The sequence below is a fragment of the Podarcis liolepis genome (genome assembly GCF_965112155.1).
Source record: "Podarcis liolepis genome assembly, chromosome: 12".
In the NCBI taxonomy this organism is placed as follows: Eukaryota; Metazoa; Chordata; class Lepidosauria; order Squamata; family Lacertidae; genus Podarcis; species Podarcis liolepis.
In genome coordinates this window covers 5,663,302-5,687,957 of record NC_139563.1, presented here as the reverse complement: position 1 = coordinate 5,687,957, position 24,656 = coordinate 5,663,302, and the positions used below count along the sequence as shown (strand labels likewise).

Genomic DNA, 24,656 nt, shown 5'->3' with positions numbered 1-24,656 from the left:
GCAAAAGGGATTAATCCGTTCCAGACTTTTGAAAACAACCCCTAAAACAGCAACTTAACATGAATTTTACTCTCTAACGGGACCACTGATCCATAAAATGAAAGCAATAAACAATGTACTGCAGTCACACCATCAATCCACGAAAACAAAAAACAAAAGAGCCACAAAAGCAAAAACACAAAATAAATAGCAAAAACAGACAGACCTCAGTGTAACACTCAAAACAATGAAAATGAAATGCAATACTCAATGTACTGTACTATAAAATAAATAAGACAGAATTGTAGATGATAAAAAAAAAAAAATCTTACGTGCACCGATGATAGTCATTATTTGGATGGGGGGTTTATTTCTTCAGTCACACAAGCAATCAGTCAATCAGTAGCTGAACTGGGTTCCACACAGTCACAAAAACAAGTCACGAAAACAAAGTCACAAGCCACAGTCACAAAAACGAAGACACAAGGCACAGTGACACGTCAGTCCCATAAAACGAAGAACAAGTCACAGTCAAAAAAATGAAACAGCTGCACAAACAAAAACGCAAAAAATAAAATAAAATGCAAAAACTAAAGCTCCGAATATCACCTCTGCCTTGCGTGGGTACAGCCGACAGTCTCAACATAAAGCCTCTGATTAGCAGCGAGGGACTGAATTTAAAAACGGAACACACTCAACAGAAAGCGGAACATGTTCCGCTTCCAAGGCAGGCATAGGGCAAACTCCGGCCCTCCAGATGTTTTGGAACTACAATTCCCATCATTCCTAGCTAACAGGACCAATGGTCAGGGATGATGGGAATTGTAGTCCCAAAACATCTGGAGGGCCGGGGTTTGCCTATGCCTGTTCCAAGGCAAAGTTCACAAACCAGAACACCTACTTCCGGGTTTGCAGCGTTCTATTTCAAAGTTGTTCACAAACATAAGCTGTTCTGAAACCAAGGTACCACTGTACAGCGGGCGGCTTAAAGAAAAAGGCTCCAAATTAATGGGTGACTTACCTCTCTTTGTCGTCCCAGACGCCATAGCCGTGTTTCTTGTCATTTTCCCAGTGCCCGGAGTACTTGAACGGCTGCTCAGCGTCCGAAGCGTTCTCCAAGATGCCAAACCCTTGGCGTACGTTGTCCTTGAAATACCCTTTGTAGACCATCTCGTCGCCATACCTGGGAAAAATGCACGCAACATATATTTTGGATGCTATTTGGCAACTTTGGAACTCCCCGCCAATTGATTCTAGAGTTGTAACTGCTTCTGGTGCCTGCTAAAAGCTTAAGCAAGCCTACCCAGACATTTAAATGGGACATGGATTTTAATACCGTATTTTGCGCCCCATAGGACGCTCTGGCCCATAGGACGCACCTAGTTTTTTGGGGGGGAAATAAAGAAAAAAAATTATTTCCCCCCCAGGTGCGGGGCTGGAAGAACCAGGTCCGGGAACAGTGGGAAGGCACGCTCTGCCTCCCCGCTGTCCCCCGAGCTTGTGGGGCTGGCGATGGGGAGAAGTGCGCTGATCCCGGGACGGCAGGCAGCTCTGCGCCGCCATCCGGAGTGGGGCGGGACTTCGCGCCCGGCTCCCGGTGGCCGCGCAGAGCTGCGCTGATCCCGGGACTGCAGGCAGCTCTGCGCAACCCTCGGAGCCGGTCTCCCAAGCGTTGCGCAGAGCTTCCTGAAGCCTGGAGAGTGAGAGGGGTCGGTGTGCACCGACCCCTCTCGCTCTCCAGGCTTCAGCGAAAGCCTGCATTCGCCCCATAGGACGCACACACATTTCCCCTTCATTTTTGGAGGGGGAAAAGTCCGTCCTAAAGGGCGAAAAATACGGTACGTAAATTTCAATTCATAGTGTGCATTTTTGAAACTGCTGGTTTTATTTTGGAAAATTGGGAGGGGGTCAACTCGTTCTTAACATTTGATTCCACTGAGAATTTGCACATATAGTTTCTATAAGATGCTTAAGGATTGTGATGATTATGCAGTATAAAATCATGGAATTGTAAAGTTGGAAACAGCCTATCCACTTGCAGGTGTGAGCATGGAGAAGGTGGAAACAACCTCTTTTGCAAGGCTTAAAAAAGGCAAAGGGTAAAGGGACTCCTGACCATTAGGTCCAGTCGTGGCCGACTCCGGGGTTGTGGCACTCATCTCGCTTTACTGCTGAGGGAGCTTCTGGGTCATGCGGCCAGCATGACTCAGCCGCTTCTGGCGAACCAGAGCAGCGCACGGAAACGCTGCTTACCTTCCCGCCGGAGGGGTACCTATTTATCTACTTGCACTTTGACATGCTTTCAAACTGCTGGGTTGGCAGGAGCTGGGACTGAGCAACGGGAGCTCACCCCGTCGTGGGGATTCGAACCACCGACCTTGTGATCGCTAAGTCCTAGGCTCTGTGGTTTAACCCACAGCGCCACCTGCATCCCTTTGCAAAGCTTAAGGTAAAGGTAAAGGGACCCTTGACCATTAATAATAATAATAAATTTTATTTATATCCCGCCCTCCCCAGCCGAAGCCAGGCTCAGGGCGGCTAACAACAATAAAACAGTACAAAAGTACAGCATAAAAAACACTCTAGGTCCAGTCGTGACCGACTCTGGCGTTGTGGTGCTCATCTCGCTTTATTGGCCAAGGGAGCCGGCATACAGCTTCCGGGTCATGTTGCCAGCATGACTAAACCGCTTCTGGAGAACCAGAGCAGAAACGCCGTTTACCTTCCCACCGGAGTGGTACCTATTTATCTACTTGCACTTTGAAGTGCTTTCGAACTGCTAGGCTGGCAGGAGCTGGGACCGAGCAACAGGAGCTCACCCCGTCAAGGGGATTCGAACCGCCGACCTTCTGATCGGCAAGTCCTAGGCTCTGTGGTTTATCCCACAGCACCACCCGTGAACCCCATAACCTTTGCAAGGCTTACTCACTCGCAAATCCCATAACCGCTCATCTTGCCTTCTCGCCAGTGACACTTGTAGCAGTCATAGCGGTCCTCGGAGGCGCGAGGGATGAGACAGATGCCAAAGCTGCAGCCAGGAACAAGATGATCATAGAACCACAGAACTGTGGGGCCGGAAGGGACCCCCAATGCTCATCTAGTCTAACCCCCCTACAATACAGGAATGACAGCTCAAGAACCCTTGAGATATTTCCATCCAACCTCTATATTAAAACCTCGAAGGAAGGAGAGTACACCATCTTTCAAAGGAGACTGTTCCACCACTGAACAGCTCTCACCCTCAGAAAAGTTCTTCCTGATGTTTAGTTGGAATCCGGGTGGATAAAAATCAAAGATTTTTTTAAAAAAATTTAATTAGATTTCTTTGATTTAAATCGGATTTTTAAAACAAAATGCTTTTGGAGGAAAAATCTTTCTAAAGATAGTTTTCTGTTTATGTTACATTATAGTCCAAAGGCTATTCATCAAGAAATAAGGATTTCTTTTAAGTTTTTCATGTGTGCTACAACTCAGTCTAAGTTTTGTTTTTAAATTGTTTTACCACATTGGTTAACAAACATATACATATGCTATAACGTTATTGTTTCAGTTGAATAAATTGTTTAAATTGCTATTAAGGAAATGATTATTTTCCTCCTTCCAATAAAGTGCAGCAGAAAAGTTGTCCAAATATAAACACCAATTTCACAATTATCTGTCTATGTATTTCTGATAGTATAACCAAATCAGTAATGTTTGATAAAACCGTAAAAAAATACTCTGAAAATTATTCCAAAAACGAAACCTTCACCTGGTTGTAAATATTAAGAAGATGCCAGCAAGGTTCAACCTTTATGTAAAAAATAATGATTTAAATCATTAGTCTTACTGACTAGTGTTTTAAATCAATTTGATTTAAATCAAATCCACCCTAGTGGGAATCTCCTTTCATGTAACTTGAGGCCATTTTTTCGAGTCCTACCCTCCAGAGAAAACAAGCTCGCTCCATCCTCTATGTGACAGCCCTTTCGATATTTGAAGATGTCAATCCTATCTCCTCGCAGTCTCTCCTTTCCAGGGCAAGCAAACCAGATGACCCTCAACTGTTCTGCTTAGTTTCCAGACCCTCAACAATCTTCATCTCCCTCCTCTGCAAACCTTCCAACCTCCTTCTTAAATTGTGGCACCCAGAACTGGACACAGGGCTCCAAGTGGGGTCCGACCAAGGCAGAATAGAGCAGTATCATTTACACACCATCGAGGTGTGCAATTCAGGGTGGACCAAAGCTCTTTCCCCTGTACACCTGACAGGTGAGCCCGGGAGCATCCTTACCCATGTTCCATGCCTTCCTGGAAGTCCCCGACATAATTCCGACCATCTGGCCATGTCAGCGTCCCCCTGTAAAGAAGATAAACCCATTATGGCCAGAGGAAAGCCAAGGTTTGACTCAGTCCAGGGAAGCAATCTCTGTGTATTGGAGCAGGGTCAGCAACTATCGGCCTGCAGGTCCAATTCCGCCCATTTAGCTGGCTTGTCCCTCTCCACCCTTTTTTTACAAGTTAAAAGTGGAAGTGGGGATCGGAGGGAGAGAGAGAGAACACAAACGGGGGCTATGGACTTACTTGCCGTGGGGCTTACTCAGCCGCCACTCTCCCTCGTAGGTCGCGCCCTTGAACCTTCCTTCCTCCTGGAAAGTGAAGCTGGAGAAGCGGCAGACCGGCGGGTCTCTCCCTCGGCCAGCCTCCCCCCACAGAGGGAAGTCTCGCTTCCCGCTCAACGCCTGGCGCACGGCCTGGTTCAGCTTCCATTGCCACACGGCCTGCGGGATGGAAAGAGGAGGAGAGCAGGGAGGATGAGGGGATTAAGCAAGGAAGCAGAGATAGAGGAGGGGGCTTCAGCTGCAAAGTCTGCATCAACTCATCGCTGGGAGGTGCACAAAAGTGCCCGTTCAGCTCTTCGCAGCTCCATACCTGTTTGCCTGTCAAAACGCACCCCCCAGTTTGCCCAATTGCCAATGCAAACCCCTCGTTCTCGTTATATACAGTTATAGCTTGTGTTAAAGTAAAAGGTAAAGGGACCCCTGACCATTAGGTCCAGTCGTGGCTGACTCTGGGGTTGTGGCACTCATCTCGCTTTATTGGCCGAGGGAGACGGCGTTCAGCTTCCGGGTCATGTGGCCAGTGTGACTAAGCCGCTTCTGGCGAACCAGAGCAGTGCACGGAAACACCGTTTACCTTCCTGCCAGAGCGGTACCTATTTATCTACTTGCACTTTTGACGTGCTTTCGAACTGCTAGGTGGGCAGGAGCAGGGACCGATCAACGGGAGCTCACCCCGTTGCGGGGATTCGAACTGCAGACCTTCTGATCAGCAAGTCCTAGGCTCTGTGGTTTAACCTACAGCGCCACCTGTCTCCCCTCATATACAGTCATACCTCGGGTTAAAGTAGCTTCGGGTTAAATCTTTTCAGGTTGCATCCCGCGGCGACCCGGAAGTAACAGAATGGGTTACTTCCTGGTTCCGCCGCTCGCGCATGCGCAGATGCTCAAAATGGCATCACGCGCAGAAGCGGCGAATCGCGACCCGCGCATGTGCAGACGCAGGTTGCGTTCTGCTCAGGATGTGAACAGGGCTCCGGAACGGATCCCGTTCGCATCCAGAGGTACCACTGTAAAGGTAAAGGACCCCTGGACGGTGAAGTCCAGTCAAAGGCAACTATGGGGCTGCGGCCCTCATCTTGCTTTCAGACCCAGGGAGCCAATGTTTGTTCGCAGACAGCTTTCCGGGTCATGTGGCCAGCAGGACTAAACCGCTTCTGGTGCAACGGGACACCGTGATGGAAACCAGAGCGTATGGAAACGCTGTTTCCTTTTCTGCCGCAGCGGTACCTATTTATCTACTTGTGCTGGTGTGCTTTCAAACTGCTAGGTTGGCAGGAGCAGGGACCGAGCAACGGGAGCTCACCCTGTCGTGGGGATTCAAACCACCAACCTTCTGATCAGCAAGCCCAAGAGGTTCAGTGGTTTAGACCACAGCGCCACCCGCATCCCATGCATTTGTGTACACATTCCTTGGCAGAAGAACTGCATTGCCAAATTTGGAGAAGTGTGAATCTCAAAGGACAACTGTGCTACAGTTCATGTAAAAAGGTAAAGGGACCCCTGACCATTAGGTCTAGTCATGACTGACTCTGGGGTTGAGGCGCTCATCTCGCTTTATTGGCCGAGGGAGCCGGTGTACAGCTTCCGGGTCATGTGGACAGCATGACTAAGCCGCTTCTGGCAAAGCAGAGCAGCACACGGAAACGCCGTTTACCTTCCCGCTGGAGTGGTACCTATTTATCTATTTGCACTTTGACGTGCTTTTGAACTGCTAGGTTGGCAGGAGCAGGGACCGAGCAACGGCAGCTCACCCCGTAGCGGGTATTCGAACCACCGACCTTCTGATCGGCAAGTCCTAGGCTCTGTGCTTTAGACCACAGCGCCACCCGCTTCCCTTCAGTTCATGTAATTAGTGCAAATTAGGTCGGCTGTCCTTTAGAGCCAAATTTCTCCCTTGCATCCCAGACAGATCCAACTTTTAACCACCAGCATCTATCCCTGGGCAGTGAGTCCCACACAGCTACATACCCGTGACTCTGGTTCTTTGGCCAAGAGGAAGAATATGCCTTCTGGGGTGTTGATGTGGAGGGTGTGCCTTGAGAAACAGCAAGCAAAATAGAGAGTGGAAAGAAAAATCTTTCTAAATCTTTGTATTTAAGTTACATTATATTGCAAAGGCTATTCATCAGGAAATAAAGATTTGTTTAAAGTTTTTTATGTGTGCTAAAACTCAGTCTAAGTTGTTTTTTTTAAAATTGTTTAACCACATCAGTTAACAAACATGGATACATATGTTATAATGTGATTGTTTTTGTTAAATAAATTGTTTAAATTATTATTAAGGAAATGATTCTTTTTCTCCTTCCAATAAAGTACAGCAGAAAAGTTGTCCAAATATAAACAATAATTTCACAATTACCTGTCTATGTATGTATAATAGTATAATCAAAACAGTAATTTTTGATACAACTGTAAAAACTACTCTGAAAATCTATTATTCCAAAAATGAAACCATCATTAAGATTAAGATTATACCAGCAAAAATGAGTCTTTCTGTGAAAAAATTATTTAAATCAAGTCTTACTGACTAGTGATTGAAATCGTGATTTAAGTCGTGATTTAAATTGATTGGAATTAAATCAAATCTACCCTGTTTGGAAATACAGTCATACCTCGGGTTACAGACGCTTCAGGTTGCGCGTTTTCAGTTTGCGCACAGCGCTGAACCCAGATGTACCGGAACATGGTTTTCCGGGTTTCGGCACTCACACATGCGAAGCACTAAATCACGCTTTGCGCATGCGTAGAAGCGCCAAATCGTGACCTGCGTGTGCGCAGATGCGGCGCTGAGTGTTGCGAACGTGCCTCCCGCACGGATCACATTCACAACCCAAGCGTCCACTGTAAACAATTTGCCACCAGCAGAACACAAGGAAAGCCTTCTGGATCAGGCCCATGGCCCACCTAGTACAGAATCCTGATCTCACAGTGGCCAACCACATGCCTTTGGGAAGCCTGCAAGCTGGACACGAGTGCGAGAGCCTGTGATTCACCTGTGATTCCCGGCAACTGCAATTTGGAAGCATTTCTGCCTCTGAGAGCGAAGGCAGAGCCATTGTGGCTTGGGGTGTTATGTACTGAAGTTCTCACCCTGGGCCAGCAGGGGGATACTGTAGTTAGTTATGCAAATAAGGGATTGAAAGCGATGTTCAGTGATTGGATAGTTACAGAAAGTTGTTACAGTTACATTGTACTGGAACTCTATATAAGCAGGCTGACTGAACCCTTCAGTTCAGTTCAGTCCTGGCCTGTGAATAAACAAGAGCTGTTTGAAGAATCGCTGTGTCATCTGATATGTTCACCCACAACTTAACACGGAGGAAGTCCACTTACTTTCCTGTTTCCTTGAAAGTTGCGTCCACCCAGGTGAGCTTCAGGTCGAAACTCTGGAAGGTGTTCCCCTAGAAAACGTTGAAATGCAGAATTAGATAAATTAACAAGAAGGATTCGAAACCTGCGGGACCAGAGATTTTTAGAGGACTGGAGTAAATATCTGAACTATTTGAAAAGTAATTGTAAAAAACAGATTACGCTAGTAGGACTGCAAGAAGTTCTGTAAGGAGGACTATGCGAAATATTGCAAGGAAGACTATGAAAATAATTATTAGTTAATGATAATTAAAAGTAATAGAGAAATTAAGAAAGCCAGAATAAGTGATTAAGAATGGAAAATCTTCAGAAGTTGTTGATGGAAGTCCAAAATACAGTATAAGATAATAAAGTATGTTAAATGACTGTTGGAAAAGACATGTTAAAAATCAATAAAAATGTATATAAAAAAGAAAGAAAATGTTGAAATATTTTTCATTGCGGAGGTGGGGGGAAATTGACGACTTCCTCACAAATTTATGGGGGGGGGGGTAAAGGGACCCCTGACCATTAGGTCCAGTCGTGACCGATTCTGGGGTTGCGGCGCTCATCTCGCTTTACTGGCCGAGGGAGCCGGCGTACAGCTTCCGGGTCATGTGGCCAGCATGACTAAGCCGCTTCTGGCGAACCAGAGCAGCACACGGAAACCCCGTTTTCCTTCCCACTGGAGCGGTACCTATTTATCTACTTTTGAACTGCTAGGTTGGCAAGAGCAGAGACCGAGCAACAGGAGCTCACCCCGTTGCGGGGATTCGAACCGCCGACCTTCTGATTGGCAAGTCCTAGGCTCTGTGGTTTAACCCACAGCGCCACCCGTGTCCCCCACAAATTTATTGACAGCTGCACAAATTATGATAGCTAGGAAGCAGAAGGGGCAAGCAGTATAGAAAATGGAAGAATGGCATAAAGTGGTGTGGGATATAGCTACTAATGATAAATCAACATGTGCCATTAAGAAATGATTTTGAGGAGATGTGGAATTTGTACTGTTAAAACGGAAAGCGGTCAAACCATCGCAATAGGTGTTGAAATTTTGGGAGGTTGGATGGTTACAATGGAACGGTCTCTGTGGCGGGCTGCACATTTTTATTCTTATTTATGTATGATTATTCCTTTGTCAAAAATATAAATAAAGAAATAAACAATAGGGGGGGGGGGAAAACCGCAATAGCAAAATGTTGCACAGCGTTGGTCTCGACGAGGCGAAAGGCCGAAGAGATTTAAAGTATCAGTTCTTCAACACGCCCTCAGCAACGTCAAGGGCGCTTTATAAAATTAATAAATAATAATAACGCGAGGGAAAGCTGTTGTTGTGTGTTGAACCACGGGCAATTTGTTCCAGGAGCTCTGCTGGATACTCAAGATAACCTCACAATTGGTGGAATGGTCTCCCTTGAGAGGTTCCTTGGAGGTTTCTAAGCAGAGGATGGATGACTGTCTATCAGGGATGCTTTTAAGCTGAGATTCCTGCATTGCAGAGTGTTGGAGCAAATGATCTTCCAATTCAATGAGAAATTGGAATTCCACCCAGATGCCTTGAAAACAGTACACCAGAACACACTGAATGCAAAATAAGAATCCCATTGTCCAGGCGAAGGATGTGGAATCTTTGGCCCTGTAGAAGCTGCTGAACTATAAAATGCAGGAAGTACCAACAGTGGAAGAATGATGGAATTCTCAGAGCTAGCCGACCTGACTGGAAGAGTCCGTGACGAGAAGGAGGACGAGTATCAGGAAGAATGGACGAAATTCAACAACTATTTAGTTAAATATGTTAAGTTAAATTAATTGGGGGGGGGGGGACACTTGCAAATACCGGATTGGCTTAGGATTTAAATAGGCAATACGTGATGATTCAATATGTTGAATACTGAATTGGTTAGAAAGAAAGATGTTAAGCGATTAAGTAAATTTTATCAGAATACTGAATTGGAAAACCGTTAATATGATATCCATCGAAACCCAACCATGGGGATACGAGGAAGTCACTTAACAATGTTCATTAGATTAAGGCTCAAAAAGGCTATGATTTATGTTTGTTTATTTGTTTATGTGTTTATCTGTTTGTGTGCTTAAATATTTGTGAAAAAAACAATAATTTTTTTTTCAAAAAAAGAAGTTGCTGAACTATAACTCCCATCAGCACCAACAAACATGGTCAATGGCCAGGGATGATGAGAGCTGTAGTTCAGGAACATCTGGAGGCCCAAAGATTCCCCACGCCTGGGTTAGGGACATTGTTCCCTCCATTTCCAACATAAAAAAAATCATTCCAGTAGCACCTTTAAGACCAACTAAGTTAGTTCTTGGTATGAGCTTTCGTGTGCAAGCACACTTCTTCAGATACACACGTTCAAGTTGTGGGTGCGAATCCTTACAGAGAGGAAACAGCGCCACATAAGCACAGGAAGAATCTCACTCAGGTTTCTAGGAGGGCAAAAAGCTTCAGGACAAGCAACGTTAAGGCGAAGGAGGGCATCAAACCACTGGCAACGACCAGTGGCTTCAGAATTCTGACTGGGAGGGAATAGGAAAACAGAGGGAGGAGAAGCAGTGGCGTAGCGTGGGGGGTGCAGGGGGGGCCGGCCGCACCGGCCGCAACATCTGGGGGTTAGGGTTAGGTGGCGCAAATCCACGGGTTAGGGGGCGCAAATCCACGGGTTAGGGGGCGCAAATTACTTGCCTTGCCCCGGGTGCTGACAACCCACGCTACGCCACTGAGGAGAAGGTAAGGGGATGGAACGGCTTGAATCCTGAATGGGGAACGCTCCACACGGCAGCAATTTTTGGCACAGGTCAAAGTGCACCTGGACTCCTTACTTGAATCAGCACAAGGATGTCGTTGAAGAGCAGAACCCGGTCAGATCTTCCTGTGCTGGGATAGAGGGCAAGATTCCGGCTGTCTTCCAGCAGCCTCCTCTCAGGAACGCAAAGAACATCCTGGAATAACAGAGTTATTTCATCATTGCACAGTATACTTAAAGGAGCGTCTCCACCCCCATTGTCAAGCCCAGACACAGACGTCCAGCTTCAAGGGCCTTCTGGCGGTCCTCTCATTGAGAGAAGTTTCAGGGAACCAGGCAGAGGGGCTTCTTGGTAGTGGCGCCTGCCCTTTGAACGCCCTACCTGTTAAGTACTTAACCAGAGGTACCACTGTATTAATATACTTCTTCATTGTATTTCAGTTCAACAATTACAGTGGTACCTCGGGTTAAGTACTTAATTCGTTCCGGAGGTCCGTACTTAACCTGAAACTGTTCTTAACCTGAAGCACCACTTTAGTTAATGGGGCCTCCTGCTGCTGCCGTGCCGCTGGAGCACGAATTCTGTTCTCATCCTGAAGCAAAGTTCTTAACCTGAAGCACTATTTCTGGGTTAGTGGAGTCTGTAACCTGAAGCGTATGTAACCTGAGGTACCTCTGTACTTTGATAAAATACATATTTTGTTATGTGCAAATGGCTTGAGATACCTATGACGTCCATAAATTACCATGCAGCATATATTCAACTCAAGAAACAGCGACAATTTGTTGTTGACAAAGGACAGCTGGACATATAAAGGGCCCCATTACCTTCAGTAGCTTAGGGCCACATCCAGTGGCGTAGCGTGGGTTGTCAGCACCCGGGGCAAGGCAAGTAATTTGCGCCCCCTAACCCTGAGTGAACCATTTCACAGCCTGTTGTTCTGTCTGCTACTGGAACTCTCTGTGTGTCTCTCTTTCTGAAACTGTGTCTGTAAACGTAGCTGGGATAGCCAGTGGCGTAGCATGGGTTGTCGCACCCGGGGCAAGGCAAGTAATTTGCGCCCCCTAACCCCTAACCTGCCGCCGCTGCCAGCTTCTTCTTGCTACTGCCTGGGCTGGTCTGGTGTGGTTCTCTCCTGCGCTCAGCGCTGCGCTGGGCGGCCGCTGCACTGTCCCTCCCCCAGATAGTCCCTCGCTCTCTCTCCACACTGCACGCCTGGCACCCACCCCCTCCACAGTGGGCGGAGACCCAGCGGCTCGGATCAGATTCGCACAGCCAGCACTGCAGTGAGAGAGAGTGAATGAGCCAGGTAGGGGCAGAGAGCTGAGAGTGTGAGTGCGCCCCCCCAGATGCTGCGCTCAGTGCTCCTGCCCCCCCTGCACCCCCCACGCTACGCCACTGGCCACATCAAACCTAAATCCGGCCCTGTGTCAAGGTCTTTTGGACTGGCACCAGAATTCCCTTTTCCCCCAGCTGCAAAGTTTTTGAGCCATTGAATGTTTGAAACGCTTTGCGTAGGGGAGCCCTTAAAGGTAAAGGTAAAGGTAAAGGGACCCCTGACCATTAGGTCCAGTCGTGGCCGACTCTGGGGCTGTGGCGCTCATCTCACTTTATTGGCCAAGGGTGCCGGCATACAGCTTCCGGGTCATGTGGCCAGAATGACTAAGCCGCTTCTGGCGAACCAGAGCAGCGCACGGAAACGCCGTTTACCTTCCCACCAGATAAACCTATTTATCTACTTGCACTTTGACGTGCTTTCGAACTGCTAGGTTGGCAGGAGCAGGGACCGAGCAACGGGAGCTCACCCCGTCGTGGGGATTCGAACTGCCGACCTTCCGATCGGCAAGTCCTAGGCTCTGTGGTTTAACCCACAGCGCCACCCACGTCCCTCCAGGGGAGCCCTTAGACCTCTCCCAACCATTTCCCCCTCTGTGACGCACCGTGAACTTGTGGCCCAGGGACTTCCAGAGGTTCCGGGTGAGGTTGGCTTCATCCAAAGCTTGGCAAATGAACAAGTGAAGCTTTGCAAACCCTTCGGCAGATTCGCTCACTTCTTTAACCAGGTTCTGTTAGGTGGGGATAAAAACAACAACAACATAGATCTTCAGAAATCTTTCCTTTCTTTTTTTAAATCACCAAAAGGCAGATCTACGCCACCAGAAAAGTGGATGTTATTTATTTATTATATTGTATTATATTATTGTCGTTTTGTTTGCATAGTAGCATATAACTCCTACCGCACAAAAATCCTTGGGAATCTAGCTCAGGAAGGACGTTGAGAATTGTTAGGAGACATCCTACCACCAGTCCTCCACTTTTGGCACCATGCATAAAATTGCAACCTATCTGAACACATAATGTCCATTCCACACTTACAAGGAATCAATGTTTTACCCTGTGAAACTCCCTGCCCATCGACATTAGGCACCTTCGCTATACTATTTCCCAGCACATGCTGAAACCTTTTCTGTTTTGGCAAGCTTACCCCGGATGCATAAGCTAAATACAATTTAGTTTTTTACTGCTATTTCTAACTTCTTGTATTATTCATATTATGATTTCTCTTAGGCCACATCGTTTTTAACTTCTGGTTTCTGTCCAAAAAATGTACGTTATGTAAACCACTTGGCAGTTTCTTTACAAATACAGTGGTACCTCAGGTTACGTTACCAAAATAAAATAAAATAATCTGCACAGACAAGTCTAACAGCTTATTTTTAATTATTTTTATATATCCTTTATTTATTTATTCTTGTATTTCCTCCAAGGAGCTCAAGGTGATGCGACTCGGTTCTCCCCCTCCTCAATTAATCCCCCAAACCACAATGCCCATCCTGCGAGGTAGGTAAGGCTGAGAGGTAGCGACCGAGCCAAGCTCACCCAGTAAGCTTCGGGCCAAGTTGGGCATGCTAAACCAGGTCCCCTGAATCCTAGGTCCCAGCGCTCTAACCACTATGCCACGCTGCCTAGCGGAAGGCGTACAGGAATCCTCTACCTGGCCAGGAACTTCCTTGAGTTGGGAGAAGACCAGGCTGTACTTCTGGAGATGCTCCCAGAAGGGCTTGTGCAGCACAGTGTGGAGAGCGACAGCGATGGACGTCCCCGGGGAGAAGTCGGCGAGGAACTGCTGAAGCGACGGCTTGTGGCTCTTCCAGAAATCACTGCAACAATTCAGAGTTGGCAAGACAGAAACATGCTGTGAGCGGTGTGGGATGTGAAACACAAGAGCAGTCAAGTACAACATTCCTAGAGTGAACATGTTTACGCATGGGGAGGAAGGTTTGTCCAGCCAGCAGATAAACTTCCTGTGTCCTTCTGGGCTGGGACAGACTTCCTCTGCAATGTGACTAGAGGTGGGCGTGGCCTCACCTGTGCAGGTAACGACAAAAGCAAAGGGCAGGGCACCCATCTCTCTCTCTTTGACTACATGCATTGAAGAAGCAACATCTACTTAGCCAAAGATGCTCTCTTGGCCTCCAGCCAAGAGAGGACAAAGGGACTGTCTCCTTATGAGATAGTTTCCAGGTGTATGTTACTTTTCTAAGCTAAGTCTGCCTTCTGGGATCCAACTGTGAACAGAATGATGTGTGAGTAAACCTTTTTATACTATTATAGAAGACTGTGTCGTGTCTTATCTTTTATGAGGGAATAAGACGCCTGCTTCTTGGGAGAAAAGCAATGACAAACCTAGACAGCATCTTAAAAAGCAGAGAATCACCTTGCCAACAAAGGCCCGTATAGTTAAAGCTATGGTTTTCCCTGTAGTGATGTATGGAAGTGAGAGCTGGACCATCAAGAAGGCTGATCGCTGGAGAATTGATGCTTTTGAATTATGGTGCTGGAGGAGACTCTTGAGAGTCCCACGGACTGCAAGAAGATCAAACCTCTCCATTCTGAAGGAAATCAGCCCTGAGTGCTCACTGGAAGGACAGATCCTGAAGCTGAGGCTTCAATACTGGATGCTGGACCAGATGGGACACTGGCCTGATCCTGCAGGGTCTTCAAGCACGCTACAAGCCACACCCACCTTTTATTCCTGGCAGCATGGTCAAAGACTTGGGTCACGACACAACTGGTGAAAGTGGAGAAGTACCTGTTTAAAATAAATTCGGACAAGCATTAGGCTGCATGTTGAGCTCCCCGGGACTGAAGCAACGTTGCAGATGTTTTGCAATGCTCTTTTACGAAAGCTTGATGGGAAGGTCAGGGCAAGCTAACAGGTATCTAAACCCATTTGCACATAACAAAACATGCATTTTATCAAAGTAATTGTCGAACTGAAATGCAATGAAGAAGTATATTAATAGTGAAATACAATGAAGAAGAAGTATATTAATACAGCGGTACCTCGGGTTACATACGCTTCAGGTAACATACGCTTCAGGTTACAGACTCTGCTAACCCAGAAATAGTACCTCGGGTTAAGAACTTTGCTTCAGGATGAGAACAGAAATCACGTGGTGGCAGCGGGAGGTCCCATTAGATAAAGTGGTGCTTCAGGTTAAGAACAGTTTCAGGTTAAGAACGGACCTCCAGAATGAATTAAGTTTTTAATCCGAGGTACCACTTTAGTGAAATACTTATTAAGCTCTTACTTAAAATTATTTTTATTCATAGCAAACTTAATAATGCAAACACATGGGCATTTGGCAATGATAAAAGTTATTTTGATCAAATATGTATTTTGTTATGTGCAAATGGCTTTAGATACCTATTAGGTCCATAAATTACCATATAGCATACAGTATATTCAACACAAAAAACAGTTACAGATAGGTAGCCGTGTTGGTCTGCCATAGTCAAAATAAAAAAATTCCTTCCAGTAGCACCTTAAAGACCAACTAAGTTAGTTCTTGGTATGAGCTTTCGTGTGCATGCACACTTCTTCAGATACACTGAAACAGAAGTTGCCAGATCCTTCTATATAGAGAGAAGGTGGGGAGGGGTATTACTCAGAAGGGTGGTGGGAATGGGTGATTGGCAGATAGCTGAGATGAGCCTGTTGACGACTCTTAACGACTGCAATAGGTCTTACCTTCTCACCCCTTGCCTTTTCCTGTAAGACCTATTGCAGTCGTTAAGAGTCGTCAACAGGCTCATCTCAGCTATCTGCCAATCACCCATTCCCACCACCCTTCTGAGTAATACCCCTCCCCACCTTCTCACTATATAGAAGGATCTGGCAACTTCTGTTTCAGTGTATCTGAAGAAGTGTGCATGCACACGAAAGCTCATACCAAGAACTAACTTAGTTGGTCTTTAAGGTGCTACTGGAAGGAATTTTTTTATTTTGACAAAAAACAGTGACAGTTTGTTGCTCACAAAGGACAGCTGGACTTATAAAGGGCCCTATTACCTTCAGTAGCTAAGGGCCTCATCAAAACTAAATCCGCCCTGATCTCACAGGTCCTAGTCCATCACTCTTAACCCAAAGCTTTCCAAACTCTGTGTCATGACACATTAGTGTGTCGGCTGCAGTGTGTAGTCGCACAAATGCTCCATGTGCTCCTCCCCGGGCTGGAAAGAGAGCAGGCAGGCAGCCGGTTTGCTAGCCAAACTGAATTACTGCGTCACAAATTGACGCACGTCTAAAAAGTGTGCCGCCAACAGGAAAAGTTTGGAAAGCTGTGCTCTAACCACTACGCCACGCTGCCTCCACGGGTTTGCGGTTGCACTCACTGGATGTAAGCGTCAAGGAACAAGTCGGCTTTCTGGGCCAGGTACAGGTCTTGGATGCTGACGGATTCTGACACGCCGAAGGTTTGCTTCAGAGTTCTGTAGCTCTCCTCCGTCAGGTCCCAGATGACTTGGAAGCGGTCGTTCAAGTCGTCCAAGATCTTCGCGTTCTCAAAAGACCCTTCGGCGCAAGCGGGGAAGGTAGGGCAAGGAACAAACGTTAAATCAGGGGTCAGCAAACTTTTCCAGCAGGGGGCTGGTCCACTGTCCCTCAGACCTTGTGGGGGGCCGGGACTATATTTTTTGGGGGGAAAGAAACAAATTCCTATGCCCCATAAATAACCCAGAGATGCATTTTAAACAGTAGGTAGTAGCACTGTGTGTGTGCTGCTGGCAGTGGCGTAGCGTGGGGGGTGCAGGGGGGGCCGGCCGCACCGGGCGCAACATCTGGGGGTTAGGGTTTAGGGGTCGCAAATCCACGGGTTAGGGGGCGCAAATCCACGGATTAGGGGTCGCAAATCCACGGGTTAGGGGGCGCAAATCCACGGGTTAGGGGGCGCAAATTACTTGCCTTGCCCCGGGTGCTGACAACCCACGCTATGCCACTGGCTGCTGGGCAGTTTGCCCCGCCCCTCGACACACCGCACTGAGTGTCAGAGAGCCTTCCTTCGCCCCTGGCACAGAGTGTGAAATTTCAAGGCCAGGAAGCCCACGCCGCTCACCTGACTGCAGGAGAGGCTGGAGGACGACGCTGTTGATCCGAGCAAGGCAGGCAGAGAAGGAATCCTCCGTCCTAAGCAGTGAGGCAGCGACGTCTGTGATGCTCATGTCCTGCCAGGGATCAGGAAATAGGGGAGAACACAAAAGACTCCAAATTAGACCGGAGCTGCAAAATGAGAATAAAAACCAGCCACCCAGATTGCTGTTTATGAAGCCCCATCCCAACCCAAGTAGCCTGAACCACGTTGAACAAATCAAATTAGCAAATCTTTATTGGCATATACAGTGGTACCTCAGGTTACGTACTTAATTCGCTCTGGAGGTCCATTCTTAACCTAAAACTGTTCTTAACCTGAAGCACCACTTTAGCTAATGGGGCCTCCCACTGCTGCCGTGCAATTTCTGTTCTCACCCCGAAGCATAGTTCTTAACCCGAGGTACTATTTCTGGGTTAGCGGAGTCTGTAACCTGAAGCGTATGTAACCTGAAGTGTATGTAACCTGAGGTACCACTGTATACAAGATTCCAGCAGGGTTCGGAGCAATAAAAGAACTCAGCATAATTTGCGTCGGACACTTAAGTTAACGTTGTATAACATTCACAAATCCTCATTGCGCATTGCAGAAACCTCCATTTTTCAGAGACACGGTTGATGGAATGTTTCAAGGAGTTGGAGACGGCGTTTATAAGTGGTCCACGTTTCACAAGCACACAGTAAGGTTGGTAGTACAATAGCTTTGTAAACAAGCCTTTTGGTTTTCCTGCGAATATCCCAGTCCTCAAACACTCTGTACTTCAATCAGGAGAAAGCTGCACTCGCAGAGCTCAGGCCAGGCATAGGCAAACTTGGCCCTCCAGATGTTTTGGGACTACAACTCCCATGCTAACAGGACCAGTGGTCAGGGATGATGGGAATTGTAGTCCCAAAACATCTGGCAGGTCAAGTTTGCCTATGCCTGGCGAAGGTGATGCTGGATTTCGGCATCAACGTCGGCCCTTGTGGAAAGATAACTGCCCAAGGAGTTGAGGAAGGGGGACCTTCACATTTTTCATCTGGCACAGAGCCACTTCCTTTGTTACCTTAATAGCCCATCGCCTCAGCCTGGCAATTTCAGGGATTTCAATACCTGCTTAGATTTTAACACTCGCTGGATACAGGGATTAGAAGGGAGCCCAAGCATACAACCTAATCCCCCTTTTAAAAAAAGAACAACAATAAGGACTGGCAACACTTTTTCAGAAATGAATATTTTCCTATTTCAGTGTTATAAGCCTAGGTCCCCCAATTTGGTGCCCTCTGGGTAATGTTGACCCTTTGACCGTGAATACTGACAGCTGATGGCAGTCATAGCTTGACAAACTCTGTAGGGGAGAGTACTACTGGGGAAACCCATTGAAAAACCCAGCTGAAGAAACACCACTGATTCAGTGCCATTTTTAGAAAGCTTTTTCACCAGAAGTGGTATGATTAATGTGGGAAACAGGAAGCCGCAGCTTATGATGGTCAGTTGATAAATTAACTTTCATTCTCCCCCACAGTTTGCCACCAAAAGGATATCGGGAAATCCTTTGCAGTGAGCGAAGGCAAATCTAACAGGATGGGGGGAGAGATATTTTTGCATATTCAGGGTACCAGTAAAGGAAATAAACTACAATGCCATGATTTTCCCCCTCCCTGCTTGCTTCTACTTAGTGGGTTCCCAAATTAGTCCTCAATAGCTGCAGTTTCTATGTGCAAAAGCCTTTGACTGTGTCAACCACAGCAAACTATGGCAAGTTCTTAAAGAAATGGGAGTGCCTGATCACCTAATCTGTCTCCTGAGAAATCTCTATGTGGGACAAGAAGCTACAGTTAGAATGGGATATGGAACCACGGATTCGTTCAAAATTGGGAAAGGAATATGACAAGGCTGTATATTGTCTCCTTGCTTATTTAACTTATATGCAGAATTCATCATGCGAAAGGCTGGGCTGGATGAATCCCAAGCCGGAATTAAGATTGCCGGTAGAAATATCAACAACCTCAGATATGCAGATGACACAACCTGGATGGCAGAAAGTGAGGCGGAATTAAAGAACCTTTTAATGAGGGTGAAAGAGGAGAGCGCAAAATACGGTATGAAGCTCAACATCAAAAAAAACGAATATCATGGCCACTGGTCCCATCACCTCCTGGCAAATAGAAGGGGAAGAAATGGAAGCAGTGAGATTTTACTTTCTTGGGCTCCATGATCACTGCAGATGGTGACAGCAGCCACAAAATTAAAAGACGCCTGCTTCTTGGGAGAAAGGTGATGGCAGACGTAGACAGCATCTTAAGCAGAGACATCACCTTGCCAGCAAAGGTCCGTATAGTTAAAGCTATGGTTTTCCCAGTAGTAATGTATTGAAGTGAGAGCTGGACCATAAAGAAGGCTGATTGCCGAAGAATGGATGCTTTTGAATTATGGTGCTGGAGGAGACTCTTGAGAGTTCCATGGACTGCAAGAAGATCAAACCTCTCCATTCTGAAGGAAATCAGCCCTGAGTGCTCACTGGAAGGACAGATCCTGAAGCTGAGGCTCCAATACTTTGGCCACCCCATGAGAAGAGAAGACTCCCTGGAAAAGACCCTGATGTTGGGAAAGATTGAGGGCACAAGGAGAAGGGGACGACAGAGGACGAGATGGTTGGACAGTGTTCTCGAAGCTACCAGCATGAGTTTGACCAAACTTTGGGAGGCAGTGGAAGACAGAAGTGTCTGGCGTGCTCTGGTCCATGGGGCCACGAAGAGTCGGACACGACTAAACAACAACAGCTGCAGTTTCACCTGCCCTGCACCGAAAGGGTGTTGGAGAATTGCAACAGAAACAGAAACAGGAGTGGAAATCGCTTATGTTCCCCGACTCCTCCTATTTCTGGAATGCAAGTCAGTCCAACAGATCTGCTGATATCTGCTGCTTTTTTTTCTTCCCTTCTTTTTTGATCTTGTTGACTTGTTAACAGAAGAAGCGTGCAAACATTACAAAAAGAAACAGAAAACAAAGATTCAGTCTTTTAAACCAGAAATCACCACCACCTGGAAGCACAAATGTACAAAGCAGCAGGGATAATGAAATATTGACTCATAACCATTTTTTGTTGTTGAAAAATTCTCCAGAGAGTGGGGTATTTATAGAGGTCGTGTAAAAAGAACACTGTCAAAAGATCAATCCGTTGGCAGGTCTTGATTGAGCTGCGGTGTGTTAATAGGATAACGGTACAAAACAAAATTTATAGTAACACAAATAATATGGAGAAAGGAAAGTTTAAGAGTGTGTTTAAGGAATTTAAATCAGGAATGCAAGGGGAAGATCAGAGGTCTTGACAAATTTAATCACAAATGGATGTACAAAGCAAGTATTAAGTTAAAGCATGGGTAGGCAAACTAAGGCCCGGGGGCCGGATCCAGACCAATTGCCTTCGAAATCCGGCCCATAGTCAGTCCAGGAATCAGCGTGTTTTTACATGAGTAGAATGTGTGCTTTTATTTAAAATGCATCTCTGGGTTATTTGTGGGGCATAGGAATTTGTTCATTATTTTTTTCAAAATATTGTCCAGCCCCTCACAAGGTCTGAGGGACAGTGGACCCTGGCCCCTTGCTGAAAAAGTTTGCTGGCCCCTGAATTAAAGAATGAATAACTCTTTATTTTTATTTCTCATTTTGCCTATAATATCTATTGTAAAAGGTAAAGGGACCCCTGACCATTAGGTCCAGTCGTGGCCGACTCTGGGGTTGCAGCGCTCATCTCGCTTTACTGGCCGAGGGAGCCGGCATACAGCTTCTGAGTCATGTGGCCAGCATGACTAAGCCGCTTCTGGCGAACCAGAGCAGCGCATGGAAACGCCATTTACCTTCCCGCCGGAGCGGTACCTATTTATCTACTTGCAGTTTGAAGTGCTTTTGAACTGCTAAGTTGGCAGGAGCAGGGACTGAGCAACCTCCCGTCGTGGGGTTTCGAACCGCCGACCTTCTGATCGGCAAGTCTTAGGCTCTGTGGTTTAACCCACAGCGCCACCAGCGTCCCTTAATATCTATTGTATATTTCTGTTATAAAGTTTTCAATCAGTAAAGCACTCAAAGGACTCATAACAAAGACTCCCTTTAAAATAACCAAGATATAGAAAAAGAAAAATCTCATCCACTTGTGAGTTCCATCGTTCTTGAGAATAAAGGTTCTATATAGTCTTAAATGGGACAGACATTTGCTTATACTGGTGACCTTGAACGACCAGAGGGGCACCAGGTTGGTGATGCTAGGTTGGCGATTTCCCCCCTCCCTTTTCCTGCTGGGGAAAAAAAGAGCATCTCCCATAGTTAAGGCACAAGAGACTTCTCTTCCAGGAAAGATAAAACAAAAAACTCAACAGGTATTCAACCTTATTCAAGCTTGGTTTGAGTTTCAAACACAGGAAACCAAACAAAGCCAGATGTGACGCAACAGGAAAAAATGTGCATCGAGTGCATTCATAAGAAGCAGCCCCACACCTTTCGCAAAATGGGGAACTTTCACAGCGGCCGTCATTTCATTCATTCACTTGTTCCATTCTTTCAGCCTTCCGCTAGCCGGTCCCAGCCAGATGTTGCTGGAATACAGCTCTCATCACCCCCAACTGTTGGGTCATGCTGTCTGGGAGCTAAACAGGGTCACTGACAGTCCCTGCCGGTAGGCTCACCATCTAATAGACGCAGCACAAAAGGAAAACGGAACTGGGAGGGAAGAGGTGAGAAAGCGAATTCAGGTACGATGCCTTAAAAGCTAAAAGAAAAAAGAAAGGGAAGTGATGGAAGGATGATCTGCATCTACAGGACAAGAGGGAGCAAAAGCAAAGTCTTTTTAGGAAGAATGAGACCTTGGGATGGTAGAGCTGGAGGAGCGAATATTCTGGGCAGTGAGCTTAGAACGAAGGAAGGAAGTTTGCCTGCCATGAATGGTGAAGAAAGGGCCCTGAGAAATCCCATAATGTAAGGGATCTGGCACTCTCTCGACCGTGCTGGACTACAAATCCCATTAGCCCTGACCATTGGGCATGGGGGCTGGGGGGAGTGGGGGCCCAAAATCTGGAGGCCACCAGGTCAACTAAAGTTGAATATTTCAACAGTCACTGTTCAGACTTGACAGCAGAAAGCCACCCCCAGTCCAGTATGTGACTTTTTTTTGGGGGGGGGTGAACCTCGTGAGTCAAGTTTCAGGGGAATGATCGTCAATTGTCATATTTCGAAAAGAAAAATTTCTGACACCTGCAAAGTGTTGAGCTTTTTGGGGGAGACCACCCCCCTTTTTACTTTTACTTTGGGAGCTGTTTTCGCTGCTTTTTCCATCGCACTGCCATACATCCAGGTTTCCCATGACATTTTGCCAGCAAGATTCCCCCCTGACCCCATTTATACACCCGGAAACCAGAACATTTTTCTTATTCTATATTAGACCCATAACAGGAAGGAATATTAAGTTGGCTCTTGTAACAGCTGTTGGCTAAAACCAGGAAACATGCCAGATGTTAACTACGTCGCTGGAGTTGGTGAGACCCGTCTATGGTCCAGATCTTTATTTCTTTAACATTGTTTTGTGTGATTTTTTTGGGAAAAAAACCCCTCAAGAAATTCACCTCTGCATCTCAACTAAAAGCAGCTTGCAATAAATGAATTTTCAAGGCCTGCTTTAAAATGTTAATAGTGATAGAACCAAATGGGTATCGCTTGGAGCCAATACCAGTGACCTTCAAATTGCAACCTTTACAACAACCCTGCAAGGTAGATGGGCATTCTTCCCCCATCTCCAATGGTAGGCACAAGGCTGGGGGAAGCCACAACCTCACAGCCTAAAGCCGACAAGTAAAGGGAAGTTCTCTCTCTGCACATAACTGTTGCATTATGGGAAAGTATTGCTTCTTTTCTCTTGCATTTTGGGAAGTCTCACTTATAAGCTTTTCCCTGCTTTTGCACACACTGTACGAACCTGTTCCAAACACCAAGACATTCCTTCCTTGCTCAGTTCATCTTAAGTTCATGAAAAACACTATGACCTGTCCTTAATGCATAGCTGACCACATCTACAGAACTCAATTATTATATTCTTTCATGTTATGATCAATCATTAGCAATTGTTTTAGTCATGCTATATTAATCTTTAGTTATAATTTAATTAGGAGGTTTCATGCCTGTCTAGTTCTGTGCTCCTTTTCCCAGCCTTTAATCTATCGATGATTAATGTTCACATGTAATTCCCGCCTTGTACTTTTGTTAACCAATCAGCAACAAGTTGCTTTGTGTTTGTATCAACCAATCAGCCACAAGCACACCTGTGACAATGTTTGTAATATTCAATAAAAGAGAGTTCCCGGGGCTCGCCCCGGCAGACGCCTCTCTCATGACACCTGCTACTTGTCTGTCGTGGATTCATTCCAACAAACAAGCAAGTTCATGGCAGAAGACAGATCTGCCACTGGCGACCTCTTGAATCAGAACTAGCCTTGAACACCACTCTAGACAGCTCTGGAAGATATCTTCCTATATGCATAGAAATGTAAGGCTGTCGTCACGCGACACCCATTAGAGCATCTGGAGTGCATCTTCAGAATCCAGGATTTGTATGAAGTCAGGCAGGGGGAAGGAAAGGGGGGAAAGGCGGGTTGCAAAGTGGGTTAATGTAGGGGGAAAGATAGGGGGCTGGTGAATGGAGCAGACAGGGGTATAGCTATGTCTTTGTTTGTGTGTTTAGCTGCAGTTCTTGCATTGCAATGGGTTGGACTAGAATGGGGTCAGCAAACTTTTTCAGCAGTGGGCCGGTCCACTGTCCCTCAGACCTTGTGGGGGGCCGGACTATATTTTGGGGGGGGAAATGAACAATTTCCTATGCCCCATAAATAACCCAGAGATGCATTTTAAATAAAAGGACACATTCTACTTATGTAAAAACAAGCTGATTCCCGGACCGTCCGCAGGCCAGATTGAGAAGGCGATTGGGCTGGATCTGGCCCCCGGGCCTTAGCTTGCCTACCCATGTTCTAAATCTAGATGAATTTCAGGGTTCCTTCCAGCTCTCGTTTTTATTACACATTTTGTATTTCTGTCTTGTATTTTTATGCTGCGAACCGCCCTGAGACAGAATCCTAGAGTTGCTGAAATAAATGAACTTTTCCACGATATTCTAATTTTTTGAGTTTCACCTGTAGGAACCTTCACAAACTCCTATCATGTGGCTTGCAATCTTCAATCTAGGATCCCAGATATTATTTTTCTACTTGCAGAAAGTTTTATATAAGCATTAAGAAGTTGTTCTTTCATCCCCATGCAGTCTGACTTGGTACACTCCTCTGGGAGTTTTCCACACACACACACACACACACACACACACACACACCCTACAAGTATAGGCTGGTCCCCATTTATAACCCCAAAGTGAATCCTCAAGTCTCTGGCGAATGAGGAAGCCTTTCTCCCAGCCTTCCGGCTTAAGCCTCCCACCTGGTCCAGCCTTCCAGGGACGCCAGTCCCTCCCCATGACTAACTCTCCTGGCATCTGTTTACGCTGCAAGAGTTAAGA

The 24,656-nt window shown here is 46.4% G+C and overlaps 1 protein-coding gene across 4 annotated transcripts in view; it reads right to left on the bottom strand.

Annotated features, from left to right (window-relative positions):
- The window catches only part of ALS2CL (ALS2 C-terminal like), a 93,883-nt gene that overhangs the window by 30,678 nt on the left and 38,549 nt on the right, over positions 1-24,656 (bottom strand). For all 4 annotated transcript variants that reach the window (XM_083466694.1, XM_083466697.1, XM_083466696.1 and 1 more), the window contains exons 2-13: positions 17,093-17,201; positions 16,374-16,551; positions 14,722-14,787; positions 13,690-13,855; positions 12,635-12,760; positions 10,770-10,889; positions 7,914-7,981; positions 6,549-6,615; positions 4,543-4,739; positions 4,253-4,318; positions 2,909-3,007; positions 1,001-1,162 (exon numbers count right to left, since the gene is read on the bottom strand). In XM_083466694.1, coding sequence (XP_083322820.1) covers positions 1,001-1,162; positions 2,909-3,007; positions 4,253-4,318; positions 4,543-4,739; positions 6,549-6,615; positions 7,914-7,981; positions 10,770-10,889; positions 12,635-12,760; positions 13,690-13,855; positions 14,722-14,787; positions 16,374-16,551; positions 17,093-17,201 — 1,424 coding nt within the window. The remainder of the gene's footprint in view (positions 1-1,000; positions 1,163-2,908; positions 3,008-4,252; positions 4,319-4,542; positions 4,740-6,548; positions 6,616-7,913; positions 7,982-10,769; positions 10,890-12,634; positions 12,761-13,689; positions 13,856-14,721; positions 14,788-16,373; positions 16,552-17,092; positions 17,202-24,656) is intronic.